The 14,602-nt window shown below is 43.2% G+C and overlaps 1 protein-coding gene across 4 annotated transcripts in view; it reads left to right on the top strand.

Annotated features, from left to right (window-relative positions):
* FRMD7 (FERM domain containing 7) overlaps positions 1 to 14,602 on the top strand; it is a 52,417-nt gene that overhangs the window by 19,182 nt on the left and 18,633 nt on the right. The window contains exons 1-6 of one of the 4 annotated variants that reach the window (XM_058714519.1): positions 7,179 to 7,277; positions 7,674 to 7,778; positions 8,588 to 8,630; positions 10,103 to 10,147; positions 11,455 to 11,533; positions 14,484 to 14,581. In XM_058714519.1, the coding sequence (XP_058570502.1) occupies positions 11,481 to 11,533; positions 14,484 to 14,581 (151 nt within the window). In that variant the 5' untranslated portion in view covers positions 7,179 to 7,277; positions 7,674 to 7,778; positions 8,588 to 8,630; positions 10,103 to 10,147; positions 11,455 to 11,480. Of the gene's footprint in view, positions 1 to 7,178; positions 7,278 to 7,673; positions 7,779 to 8,587; positions 8,631 to 9,798; positions 10,148 to 11,454; positions 11,534 to 14,483; positions 14,582 to 14,602 lie in introns of those variants that run through there. The other 3 variants (XM_058714518.1, XM_058714517.1, XM_058714520.1) reach the window with 3 other exon arrangements.

Here is a 14,602-nt window from a genome sequence, read left to right as displayed (position 1 = left end):
CTGGTTTTATAGTCACCTGTTGTGACAATATAATAATTACTAGTACCACTGGGGTGCCTGGGTGGCTCAGTCAGTTGAGCGATTGAGTGTCAGACTCTTGATTTTGGCTTAGGTCGTGATCTCACGGTTTGTGAGATCGAGCCCCACATCAGGCTCTGCACTGACAGCATGGAGCCTGCTTGAGTTTCTCTCTCTCTCCTCTCTGCCACCCCCCCCCCCCACACTCATGTGCATGCTCTCTCTCTCTCTCTCTCTCTCTCTCAAAATAAATAAATAAATATTAAAAAAAAATAATTACTACTACCCCTGTCAACCTTCAAAAGTGTGCCAGTTTGGATGATAAAATAATCCTCATCCTACAGGCAACACTTCTTGAGCTCTTCCTACAGACCAGGTGTTATGTAAAGTACTCAACCTCAATATCCTCATTTGATGCTCTCTATGAATTTTTAAAAATTGAGATGCAATTTACATACCACAAGATTCATCCTTTTAAACTGTACAGTCCAATGGTTTTTAGTATACTCACTGTGTTGTGCAAACATCACAATTATCGAATTCCAGAATATTTCCATCCTTCCAAAAAGAAGCCCCATACTAATTGGCAGTCATTCCCCATTCCACCCAGTCCCCAATCCCTATGGATTTGTCTGTTCTGGACATTCATATAAATGGAATCATAGAATATATGGCCTTTGGTGTTTGGCTTCTGACAGTCCTGTTTTAGAATTAAGGAAACTGAAACTCAGAGAGATTAAATAGCCTGCCCAAGATCACCCCTCTAGCAGACAGAGGGCAGAACTAGACCCAGGTGTGTCTGGTTCCAGGACCCACATTCTTAGCCACCATGATGTGGTGCCTCCTAATATTTATTGTAGGTACTCAGCACATTCTTGGAACTCTTTTTTGGCCTTCTGTAACTGGGCACATTCTTTCCAAAATGCCTCACAAATCTTCATTATTTCAGAGTGGATTTAATGTTTGGAAAGAGCCAAAGTCATAAAGACCAGATATGGTAACTAAAGTGGGCCATCAAGCTGGGTCACTGCTATGGACTGAATCGTGTCCCACCCAAGTTTATATGTTGAGCCTCTAACCCCCAGTGTGACTAACGTGATTGTATTTGGAGATAGGGCTTTTAGGAAGTAATTAAGGTTAAATCAGATCATAAGAGTGGAGTCCTGATCCAATAGGTTTGGTGCCCTTATAAGAAGAAGAGACGGGGCGCCTGGCTGGCTCAGTTAGTTGTGCTTTCTTGAGCTCAGGGTCATGAGTTCAAGCTCCAGGTTGGGTGTGGAGGTTACTTAAAAGTAAAATCGAAGAAGAAGAAGAAGAAGAAGAAGAAGAAGAAGAAGAAGAAGAAGACGACGACGGAGGAGGAGGAGGAAGAGGAGGAGAAGGAGAAGAAGGAGGAGGAGGAGGAGGAGGAGGAGGAGGAAGAGGAGGAGGAGGAGGAAGAGGAGAAGGAGAAGGAGAAGAAGAAGAAGAAGAAGAAGAGAGTTATCTTTCTGATATGTGAGGACACAGTGAGAAGGCAGCCATCTGCAAGCCAAGAAGATAGGTCTCACAGAACCTGACCTTGCTGGTGGTACCCGGATTTCAAACTCCCAGCCTTTAAAACTAAATGAGAAATAAATTTTTGTTGTTTAAGTCACCCAGTCTATGGCATTTTGTCATGGCAGCCAAAGCTAATACAGTCATATTTGGGGATAAAAAGAGAGACAGAACCATAACGTCAAAAGAATGAGTGATTATCATCTGTGACTTCAAGAACAATTTCCTCGGGGGAACATGAGAAATAGTTTGAATGTGGAAGTCAGCACTGGAAACAGGAAAAATATAACAACTATAAGAAAAAATTAAAAATACTGATTATGCTACTGTTAATAATATGCTGTATTTTGTTTCAGTTTATCCTTTTCTGAAACCTTAGTTGTACAGTCTATATTTTTTAAAGTCCACACAAAATATATAAATACATTAGAATCTCCTTATCTATGTGGTCAAAGGTGGTTGTTAATTGATAAAGTTTGTCAAAGCAGAAAATCAAAGTACACACACAGACACCTCAAGCTTCTAATTTTTTAAAAAAAATTTAATGTTTATTTTTGAGAGAGAGAGAGAGAGCACTCGAGCAAGAGACAGCCAGATAGGGGGAAACAGAGAATCCCAAGCAGGGTTCTTGCTGTCAGCACAGAGCCTGACACAGGGCTCAAACCCAAGAACTGTGAGACCATGACCTGAGCTGAATTCAAGAGTCAGACGCTTAACCGACTGAGCCACCCATTCGCCCCAAGCTTCTAATTTTGTTTAAGATTTTGTTTTTTTAAGTAAACTCTATACCCAACGTGGGGCTCAAACTCACAACCCCGAGATCAGAGTTGCATGCTCCACCCACTGAGCTAGCCAGATTCCCCTGAAACTTCTAATTTTGACATAAAACATATACATTGTTATTCATATGCCAGTCTTTTGCTGTAGGGTGAGAGCTTTTTTGAGTATGGACTTCTGGTTCTCTTTGTCTTTCTTCCATAAACCACACCAATAACTCATCATCTATGATTTTCAGCATTCACTTATTTAATGTGGAAAAACAACATAGATGCTTGCAAAGCAATTTGAGTACAGAATCCTTCCGGATTTTTCTCCTGCAATATTTTACTGCTGTCATGTGCAAAACTAATATGACAGCACATTTTTGGGGATTCCCCCTTTACTGAGTTTTTGCAAAGTGATGAACTTAGTTTTCACAGAAACAATTCTTGCTTTCAGTGTTCATAATTCCTTGGTGTACATACCATTTAATTTGTGTAATTATAACGAGTAGAATGATCAAAAATATGCTCAAGAAAATAATTATTACGCATGGAACTCAATTGATGGGTGTAGAAGTACACAACCATTAGAGCAGTCTACTAGTCATGAACGTTCATCATGACACAGGCATCTGCCAATGTGTTAAAGAGGGAATGTAAAGCATTCTCTGTGCATCAAGTGGAATTTCATTAAGAGAGTTTCTACTGTCCTTGCTCATTTAAAAAAAAAAATCCAGGGGTGCCTGGTTAAACGTCTGACTTTGGCTCAGGTTATGATCTCATGGTTCGTGACTCCAAGCCTCGAATGGGGATCTCTTCAGTTGGCGGCAGAGACAGAATTAATTAATTAATTAATTAATTAAATCCACTGCTTAATCATTAATCGCTTAAATCATATGACATACCAGGCACCGTACTAAGCCTTTGGCGTGAATTATCTTGTTTAATTCTCACAACTCCATGAGATAAATCTATATTTTAAGCTTATTTATTTATTTTGAGAAAGAGAGAGCGAGCATGCACACGCATGTGCGCACATGAGCAGAAAAGGGCCAGAGAGAAAGGGAGAGAGAGAATCCCAAGCAGGCTCGTGCTGTCAGCGCAGAGCCAGAAGCGGGGCTTACTCCCACGAACCATGAGATCATGACCTGAGCCGAAATCAAGTCTGACGTTCAACCGGCTGAACCACCCACGCCCCCCGAGATAAGAGTACCATTATCTCCATTTCACAGCTGAGTCAACTGAGGCTCTGGAAGATTCAGTAACTTGCCCTAGGCCACACAGTGACTAATTTGTTCTTCCTCCTGAAAGAACTGTCTTACTAATGTATAGGAATCAAGTTAATTGTTCGGATCCATTCATCTACTTATTCAGCAAACATATATACATACTTCCAGGTAGTCAAACACGTGGTTTCTGTTTTCAGGTACCTGGAAAAGGCAGGTAAATCTGCGAGGTAAAAGATTTTCCCCAATTCATTCAGCTAATAAGTGAGTAGAGCACGATTACAATTCAGGTTTGTTGTAGCAAATTGTCACCTGACAGCTCTGGGGGCCTAGAAGCTTTGGCAGGTTGTTGGGTACAGATAACTACCTTGAACATTTGTTGTTCCCATGAGAAGAGGAGTTTGGAGCTCCCCAGAAATCAATGCCCAATGATTAAAACACAGTTTGTAAATTGGAGACTGTAAACAGAAGTTCTAAAACAAGTTTTCAATTGTGTATGTATCTATCTAATCCTTGAACAACACAAGAGTTAGGGATACTGACCCTTTTACACAGTCAAAAATCCATCTCTATCTTTTCACTCCTCCAAAACTTAACTACTAACAGTCTGCTTACTGTTGACTGGAAGCCTTACCAATAACACAATCAATTAATACATGTTTTGTATGTTCTCTGTATTCTATACTGTATTCTTACAATAAAGTAAGCTAGAAAAAAGAAAATGTTATTAAGAAAATCGTAAGAAAGATAAAATACATTTGTAGTGCTACACTGCGGTATTGTACTGTATTTAACAAAACAAATCCATATACAAGTGTACCCATGCACTTCAAACCTGTGTTGCCCGAGGGTCAACTGTATACACATATATATGCTTTCAAGTATTTATTTTTGAGAGAGAGAGAGAGAGAGAGTTTGCACACATGCATGCATGTCAGGGAGGGGCACAGATAGAGGGGGGAGAGAGAGAATCCCAAGCAGGCTCCACGCTCGGCATGGAGCCCAATGTGGGATTTGATCTCACAACCGTGAGATCGTAACCTGGGCCAAAATCAAGAGTCAGACGCTTAACCTACTAAGCCACCCACGAGCCCCTATAGAAAAAGTTTTCTTTTTAAGATAAACGCTGTTCTACTGTAATCCAAGGGGGAGGGTAAAACAGGATTCAGGATTGTAGTTCCAATTCCTTGAGGGGGGACCGGTAGTAAAGAATTTAGATCCACTCAAGAGCTTGATCAGAACGTTGAAGTGTCAGTTTAAACACAAACATGGAATGCAAAAGAGAATCAAAAGTCCAGAAAAGAAACAGAGAAGTCCAGAAAAGAGAAAATAGAAAAGTTGCATAGAAAGAGATATTATGAGAAAAATAATCGTAACCTAAAAATTGAGGAATTGGATTATCATGGTTGAAAAACATTAAAGCCTGCATGTTGAGACAGAACCAAGCCCTTACCTCTTATGCAACACGTTCCACAAGGCTGGCCAATTTCGAGGTACATTATGGAGGGCTGAAGGGGAAATGCCTCTCCGGAAATGGGGGTGGAGAGCCCGAGCCACGTGAGCGCCTGACCTCCAAAGGCATAAATGCCAAAGGCTTTTAGAGCCAATTGGCAACATGTGTGGGGATGGAAGACTCAGTCGATTACTCTTATAAACATGGTATGGGATCTTACGGAAGAAAGCAAAAAGGAAGCCTTGATCGGAATCCTTACAAGAATGGCTATATATTTATTCTTTGTGACTGCAGAAACATTTAAATACACAAACACGTGGGATGTGGCAGCCTTGATGGGGAGGGTTAAATACTCTGGTGGAAAAAAAGAATCAAAAATGAGGAGGAGAAAGGAAAATCTTGAGTTTCCTAAGTTGTTTGCGAAGAAACCAGAGCCTATGACAGAATTTGGTCCTCATGACTGAAATGTTTCTTTGGTGTCGGAAAAAGTATTGCTGTCATATCTCTCTTTAGAAATTCTTCTTTTTTCTTTCTCATAATAAAAATCCCGTGGCAGCTCCTTGTCTGGAGGGCTTTAAAAATAGGAGCGATCTCATCTGTCTGGAATGGTCTGTGTCAGCACTTGCCCTAGGCAAGGTTGCCACATAGGCAAAAACTCCCCCTTCCCTCCTCCCTTCCAGACGTCCCCCTCCTCCACTGCGCCCCAATGCCCTTCATGCCCTTGCACCCCCCACTGTGTGTGGGCTGACCCCCTCTTCCCAGACCGCAGCTCCAATGTGACCTCCCACATAAAATCAAACCCCCTCTCCCTCAAGCTTTCTCCAGGTGCTGGGGATGCAGTAGGTTTTACCCCTGGCGGCCTATTTGCATTTTAAAATAGGACCCTGGCTGACCCACATGAATCTCGAGCTGGTGGTGGAGCTTTGGACAGTGTAACTAAGTAGAGAGAAGTCCAGGGGAGAGGGGAGCATTTGGGGTCGCTGGGGGGAGGGGGTGGGGTAGGTCGCCTTCCTGGAAGCTATTAAATCCCAGATGTGGGCCCCTGCTCCGCGTGGCACTGCCTTGAGGGAGAGGGAAGGGGGTGGGAGGAGGGTGGCTGGGCTCTCTGACCTCTCAAGGTTGCCGTAAATTCTACGGGTCGGTGATTTCCAACTACATTTCCCCTCACCCGGCTTCCTTTGCAGCGGCATAGGCACCACGTGACTTGGCTTTAACTAGAGGTTTTCAGCAGCATTTCTTTGCACCTATCATCCAGGGCCCAATTTTCCCATCACGGCCCTCCCTGCAACGGCTCCGGGACATTTTCAGAGAGATCTTCAAAGCTCCTGTTCTCAGAGAAGCCCAGGAAAGGGGCTGTTTTGTGTTCACCGTGGACGTGGGCTTTATGAAGAAAAACAAAAACAAAAACGTGTGGCCCTATGTGAACGAGTTATGCTGGACCCTGATTTGGTGGGAAAAGCAACAAAGTGAAGTCTACTCAAGGAGCTCCTATGAGTAATTTGGCCAATTTCATGTCAGAGCGACAAACATTCAAGAGCCCCTACTAGGTGCCAGGCTTTGAGTTAGACGTGGTGGGTAACAAGAAAAATGAAGCAAGGTCCCTGCTATGAAGGTATTCGGTCTAATGGGAAAGACAGACATCCGGGTTCAAAGTGCACGCTGGAGGTAAGAGAGGGTGTTTGGGAGCACCGAGGTTGCCCTTGGCTCACCCTGTGGCTGATAGGTATCCGGGAAAGCTCTCCAGGGAAGATGGCATCTGAGCTGAGTAGGAGTGAGCCAAACCAAAGAAGGGTGGGAAGGGCGGTCTGTGGAGAAGGAATGACAGGGGAGCAGAAGCCGGAGCCATGAAACTACTTGATGTGAGCGGGGAACTGCGAGCAGGCTGCGATTATTAGAAAGGAAAGGGGCGCCTGGGTGGCGCAGTCGGTTAAGCGTCCGACTTCACCCAGGTCACGATCTCGCGGTCCGTGAGTTCGAGCCCCGCATCAGGCTCTGGGCTGATGGCTCGGAGCCTGGACCCTGTTTCCGATTCTGTGTCTCCCTCTCTCTCTGCCCCTCCCCCGTTCATGCTCTGTCTCTCTCTGTCCCAAAAATAAATAAAAAACGTTGAAAAAAAAATTAAAAAAAAAAAAAAGAAAGGAAAATGCCAGCGAGGGGGAGGGGCAAGAGAAGAGGCCGGAGGGGCAGGCGGGGCCACGTGAGCTTGAGCCAAAGTGGGCCCGGCCTCCTGAGCGAAGACTAGAGACTTTATCCTGAGGGGAGCCACAGAAGGATTTTAAGCAGGTCAGATTTGCATCTTGATTAAACTATCTGTCAATTTGGGGGGGGAAATCATTCAAATTGCCTGTGGGATGAATTGATTAAAGAATTCCATTGAAGGGGTAGATTTGCAGATCTCGCCATAGTTAAGTGCAAGGCTCTCTTTTTCTAAGAGGATTTGTCATTAGTCTGAGGCTTTTTAAGAAGGGGGGGGGGAGGAGGCCCTAAAACAATCTACAGGTAGAGGCATGTATTTATCTGTGAAACATCGTCTTTTGAGAGGATGCAAGCAAGATCTCTAAACCGTACTTACCCGAAAGTGCTTTAAGAGTTGGGCTGCCCCCACCCTTTCTCCCACACTGCAGTAACACTATCAGGTCAGGAATGCAAACTGTGCTATGATCTCTCTGTTTTGTTTAGCAAAAGTCATCCGGGAAGGCGCTGTTTAACCTGAGTTGCAGCCACCTAAATCTTGCTGAAAAGGAATATTTTGGATTAGAATTCTGTAGCCATTCTGGAAATAATGTAAGTTGCTTTCATTATAGGGTTCTTTGTGTCTAGGATTGCTTCTAAAATGCAGTTTGCAGCCAGGTATGGAGCGCTCAAACCTGACTGAAAAATGAAAAAGCATTTTAAACCCTTGCAAAATGACCAGATTTAACAACCACTGTCCCTCCTCCCTCTTTGTCTATTTAAAGTCGCCTCAGTTTACCAAACAGACTTTTCTACCCTATGCTCCTCTTTTGTCATCCTGGGAACAGCAATCTGTGCTTTATCTGTTCTGATTTTCCCTGAGGCTGGACATCGGCCTCCAGAATGAAGGCTCCTAACCTTACCAATGACTAGGGGACTCTTCTTTCCCCTCTCTCAGGCCCCAACATTCTGGATGTTCTTCCTGACGTGTCCTGCCTTGGCTATTCCGTTATCCAGCACCAGCACCTTCCCAGAAAGGCTCATTATATCTACTAAGCTGGCATTTGGAGGCTTTAGGATTCAAATGCAGAGCCAAATGCCTTCATTAGTCTTTGTAGCCACTAACGAGCCTTGTATGTGACACCTTTGTCATCCTACTTAGGCAGGGGAGCAGTGATTCAAATGTCAACAACGAAGAGTTTATAGATCAACAGTGTTCACTGTCATTGGGTAAATACGAGGTGGCTGATTGAATATGGTCGAGGTATGTCATCTCTGACACCACTGTTTCTAACTGTCGTTAGAAGGGATCTCAGTAGTCTTGGTATTTGTTTATTTCGTGTTGACTTTTGTCCATTACCAAAAAAAAAAGCTGCACTCAATGCCATGTTCTACCAACTTTTTCATTAATGTTATCACAGGTCTGGTTGGAGATACTGAAGCCCATTACAAAGCAAGTAAAAAGTAAGTATGGAAAATCACTTAAGGGATGTAATTCCCAGTGACAGCTTGAAAATATTTCAGCAACACCACACTATTCCTCACCAAATATAAGGGAGAAAAGGGCTTCGATGTATTATTTTAATCCTTTGTATATCCAGTGAATTTAGCAATTAAAAAAATCGTTTTAATTTTGCCCAAGAGGAAAAAACTCATGCTCCTGGATCTATGCTGGTAATTACAGCACTCTGTGGACTGGCTCGGACTCCAGCACTGCAAATCTTTGAGCATCCTTCATGTTCTCGGGGAAGGAAAAATTTCCTCTGCCCTTCAAGGTCCTTCTAGCCAGAATAAGAATCAAATGGACAGGAGACAGATGAAAAAGAGAAATTCAAATTTAATCTCATAGGTATGGGGAATCCACACAGGCATGGAAATTCCAAAGACAGGTAAAATGAGGTAAATGTGTCATCCAGAACTAAGGAGAAGGGGGCAGGGTGTGGGACCTCAGAGGGAAGGAATGCACTTCACAGGAGGAAGAAAAAGTAAATGTTTGGTAAACAAATGTTTGCTGGGCCACTCAGACACAATGGGACATAGAGGACTTTGATCAAAAGGCCTAGCGAAGTTCCTCCCTGTCTGCCACACCTAGTTCATGTTATAACGGAGTTATCTCAGGTAATAGCTCTCTTCCTGGTACAGGCTCTTCCTTTCCAGTGTAAATTTAGCCAGTTGAGGGGGAGGTAAAAAGCATTTCCTGAATTGACTGGGTTTTGATTGCTTTTAAGTCAAAATAATCCTAATGCCTAAGTGCCCATTTTAGGGCAGGCTGACCTTGGTCGTTATGTCAGTCTGCACTGCCATTTACCTTCTACCCGAAGATGTTTTAGTTTTATCCAATGTCACAGACACTGTCCATTTGTTTCATTTCGTATTTGAGTGCCTAGTATGTATGGAATTTTCCCTCCACCCGGATGTCACCACCTAGTGTGGTGCTTAAATTTCAGTGTGTGTCAGGATCACTTGTTCAAATGCAGATTCCTGGGCCTCATTCCCGGGTTGCGGGGGGGGGGGGTGGGGGGGGTGGGCAGCAGCCTGCATTTTAAACAAATTCCACAGGTGGTTCTGATGCAGGCAGATTTCAGTCGACACTCTGAGAAATGCTTTTATTTTTAAGTGTGTTAAATAAAACAGAGAGAGAGAGCTCGCGCACAAGAGCCGGGGGAGGGGCAGAGACAGAGGGAGAGAGAGAGAATCCCAAACAGGCTCCACACTGTCAGTCAGCACAGAGCCCGATGCAGGGCTCACTCCCACCAACCATGAGATCATGACCTGAGCCGAAATCAAGAATTGGATACTTAACCGACTGAGCCACCCAGGCACCCAAGACACGCTCTTTTACAGCGTCTCTTCCCTCGCATGCTCTCTGGGTTGGGGCTTCCGCAGTTCCATCTGTTCCCACCACATTATAATCCCGTGTCACCTTATTCCAACAGCTTCCTAACTGATTCCCCTGATCCATCATGTACACTACTCCAAAGGTAACTATTGAAAATACAAAGCTGACCACATCACGCCCCGGCTGAAAATGCTTCCACGGCTCCTCATTGCCCTTAGAATAAAGCCCAAACTCGTTAGCAGGATCCGCAAAGCACAGACTCTGCCTGCCTTTCTAGCTTTACCTCTGCCATCGACCCCCTTCATACTCCTACCTTTCCTGCCTGTGACAAAATTCACTTCAGGCGTAGGGTTCTCAGATAAAAGATGTCCACCTAAATTGGAACTTCAGGTAAACAAAGAATAATTTCTTTGTATAAGTATTTCCCGTGTGATCATGGTTTATCTAAAATTCAAATTGAACTGGGAGCCCTCTTTTCTCCCTCTTCTGCTTCCCCAGTACTCAACACTGACATTAGTCTGTGCTGCTGCCCATCCTCCCAGACTATGAGTACTTCATTGTCTTTTCATTCCCGGCACCTGCCTGGTGCAACGCTTGGCCTATAATAGGCACTCCATAAATATTTGCTTTTGATGCAAAGAGTTTCTTTTTTTTTTCAAATGCAAGTAGGGGTGAAGACAAGTAATGTGTTTTCTCTTTTTTAAGTTTATTTATTTTGAGAGAGAGAAAGAGAGAGGGCACATGCACATGAGTTGGGGAGGGGCAGAGAGAAAGGGAGAGAGCGAATCCTCAGCACAGAGCCCGATGCCGGGCTCGAACCCATGAATCATGAGACCATGACCTGAGCCGAAGTTGGACACTTAACTGACTGAGTCACTCAGGCACCCCTAGATGTGTTTTCTTAATGTCGATTTTAAGCAACAAAGAGGCACCACTCCACACATACTCTCACCTCTAGTTCCTTTTATGAGAACCTTGAGTCAGATGATAAATACCTGCTTCTAAAGCTGGGCCTTTCTCTCAGCCAGGAGCGCAGAATCCCCAAGAGGCAAGTGGTATATATATTTTCTAACTGCGACACATCATAGAGGGCACAGTAGGGCCCAGAAAGAGACACATGTTTACAAAAAGAAACTCAAAGGGAGAGAGGGTAGAAAGAGGGACAGGGAAACTTTCCCGATTGCTATCCACATAAAGACACGATCCAGAAATAGCACCATCCTAGAAATGTGGAAAATTGAAATTTAAAAGAAAAGTCTGAGGGAAGCAGTGATGGGGAGAAGAGGGGAGAGGAGAGAGGGAAGTGTGTATGTGTGTGTGTGTGTGTGTGTGTGCGTGTGCGCACACTGTGTGTGTATGTGTGTGTGTGTGTGTGTGTGTGTGTGTAAATACCTGTAACTGTTGTGATGGACATTTAAATAAAACTTATGGAGATAATTGTGTTTTAAGATCCTAAGGAGGTTGTTTTCAAATTTATGGTGAAATTTTTCCCAGTGGACCCCGGACATCTTCGAGAAGAGCTTACAAGGTAGAGTACTTTCCTGTGGGTCGGCTGCATGATGTTACCTAAGACTCATTATTCTCCATTTATCAGGGGATGGGCTTCTAGCCTTCTTTGGCAAGCTTGGCTCTCAGTCACTCTCTGGGAGATGGTGAGGAGCTGAGGAGGAGGGCCTGGCTGGTCCCCAAAGTGTTAGTCTTCCAAAGGGTGGGGATTTCAGGGAGGAGGGGTGCCCTTCTAGCACGGCAGCCAGCCTGGGTGCCCATGTGGGGGTTCTGCCTTTAGCTGCTACAACAACAGGACTGCTTGCCTTCATCGCATCTGTGTTCCAGCTGGAAGGCAGCTTGACGGCCCGAATATACCAGCTATGAAAACCTGCGGGTGTGTGTATGCATCCTATGGGTAGAAAGTGATGACGACACATACTTATAAAACATTGAAAGCGTAAAAAAATAAAAAGTCTAAAAAATGACTTTAATAAATTATAATATATAATGGAAATCATTGATAATTATTATAATTCTTTAATAATTATAAATTATTCATAATTTTATGTAATTTTAACAGTCATTTATAATTACACATTATTCATAATTTGAGACAAAATCTTTTATGTGTATAAAAATAAAATTTACAAGTATAAAACGTTTAAAAAATCTATTTAAAAAAATTTTTTATTTAAGTTATTTTTTAAGTTTATATCCAAGTTAGTTAGCATCTAGTGCAACAATGATTTCAGGAGTAGATTCCTTAGTGCCCCTTATCCATTTAGCCCAACCCCCTCCCACAACCCCTCCAGTAACCCTCTGTTTGTTCTCCATATTTAACTCTCTTATGTTTTTGTCCCCCTCCCTGTTTTTATATTATTTTTGCTTCCCTTCCCTTAAGTTCATCTGTTTCATATCTTAAAGTCCTCATCTGAGTGAAGTCATATATTTGTCTTTCTCTGACTGACTGATTTCGCTTAAAAAGTCTATTTATACTTAGATACAATACCCTTCAAAATGACAATGTAAACCTACTTCAAAAATGCATTGTCAACATCGCTCCCCCAAACCCTACTGTGCTTGCCAGGCTCTAGAATCTTACCCTAGCATGGATATTTGAGATAATCTGCCCCAGCTCTCCTAGTTTACAGAGGAGAAAACAGGTCCTGGGAGCTTTGAGTGATTTGGCCGAGTTTTCCCCCACCTCCCACACCTCCCAACACAGCTCAAGGCCAGTTCTTCTTCACCCCTTTTGTACAGGAGGACTTGTATGCTGCGGGGTCTCTGCAGACGTCACTTTTCACAAGTCTGTCACTCCCTCACACCTTTTCTCTTCCATATTTGTGAGTTGTAGCCCACTTTCCCAGATAACCTGATATCTTGGTATCTATATCAGTTTGCATTTGCTAACCCATTTCACTTGAGTCTCACACTGTGACCAATTTTAATGGAGATAAACTCCTCCACCCTCCAAAAGGGAAAGAATGAGAAAATCAATGTGATGATAAATGATTCATCAGCTGTTCAGAGCGAGGATTTGGTATTTGTAGCAGGCAGCTGCCCTCTTAGTAGCAAGGAACGTGTCAAATGACAAGAAGTTTCCTTTTCCTTCTTGCTAGGAGCAAAAAGAAATTCACTTTCCCTTCAGCGATTGAGGCTTATTAATTCTCATTTACATCTATATTTGAGAGCAGGCAATGGCAAATGTTAGACTTCCTTTATTTTTTCTGGTGGGCCATTTAAGATACTTAACTATAGTTAAATTCACAAGGATGCCTCGTTTGGGGCCAATCCATGAGTTTCTGAGAGTGGTATGCAAATATAAATTTTCTAATTGAATCATTTCTAGCCCATTAGGGAAGCTCATAATTTGAAGTATTACAATGATGAATGCGTTTATAAATTGAATAATCACCTACTAATTTTACCTGCTTGTTCTAATCTAGATTTTTATCTATCCCCTGCAATTAATTTTGATTTACCACATTGCCTTCAAGGCTTAATTGATTTAAATAAAGAAGTCCAGATAAAACTTTATTTAGAAAGTTACATCTTACATTGGGAAATGCCCACAGTACATACTCAATATGTTTTTCAGTGTGTAAAATCAAATACTGGAACCAAATTTGGACCATGGAAGAAAGCAGTCAATGATAGAATCTTCTTTTTACACATCTTTTCAAAACTTGATTCTCCTTTGGTAACAGCTTAAAAGCGTGGGACCAAATGCTATCTCTTTGGCAGAACTCTGGACACCAATCTGTACTTTATGGGTCCCTGATGAGCATGTCGGTGGGAAAAAAAGAGCACACTGGGTTCATTCCTTTCAGAACATAGGAATTTCCTACGTGCTCTGTGCAAAGTGCTGGGCTGGTCTCTGATGATACAGAGAAGGTAGTCCGAGTAAAGCATGACCTCAAGTCCTTGATTTCTGAAACACAATATTTTGGATAGGAGGAGGCATAAATTCTGTGGGTGACCTGACTTCTGGCCAGTTTCACTATCTTTGGGCAAAATGACCTTGCCCAAATCACCTAACCTCTGCCTTTCTGTAATTGTAAAATGGGGTGATCATTCCTGCTCTCCCAATCTAAGTTGTTTTGATAGTGAGTGCTCTGATAGCATTTAGTAAACAGAGCCTCCCCAGTGGGCTTGTTCTTGCTGAATCTCCCTTTGTCTCTGGCTGGCTATGTGGCTTTGCTACGTGGCAGAAACCACTGGAGGATGATTGGCCAACTCCCTCAAGTTGGCGGGAGGATTTAGCTGGGGTGATTCCTAATGGCTGTGAGGCCTGCCAAAATGCTGGATCAGCCGAGTTGTGGTCTGGTACTGGTTTGGGGCTGAAGCAAAGCCTATGCATTACTCACCATCCCCAAAAGGCATCTTGCTGACTGGGGGCGCCGTCTCTTTCTTGAAACATCTGAGATCTGGGAGAAGGGAAATGCTTGTTTCTTAAGAGATTTTCTACCCCCCCCCCCAACTTCTTCCAGGTATCTTTTTACTCTTCAAATAAAGAAGGATTTGGCTCTAGGAAGGCTTCCATGCAGTGACAACTCTACAGCATTGATGGTATCTCACATCCTACAATGTAAGTAGCAAATGTCGGTTT

Source organism: Neofelis nebulosa, chromosome X (genome assembly GCF_028018385.1).
Source record: "Neofelis nebulosa isolate mNeoNeb1 chromosome X, mNeoNeb1.pri, whole genome shotgun sequence".
Classification (NCBI taxonomy): Eukaryota; Metazoa; Chordata; class Mammalia; order Carnivora; family Felidae; genus Neofelis; species Neofelis nebulosa.
The sequence above is the reverse complement of the archived record's forward strand: the minus strand, read 5'-3'. Positions and strand labels throughout refer to the sequence as shown.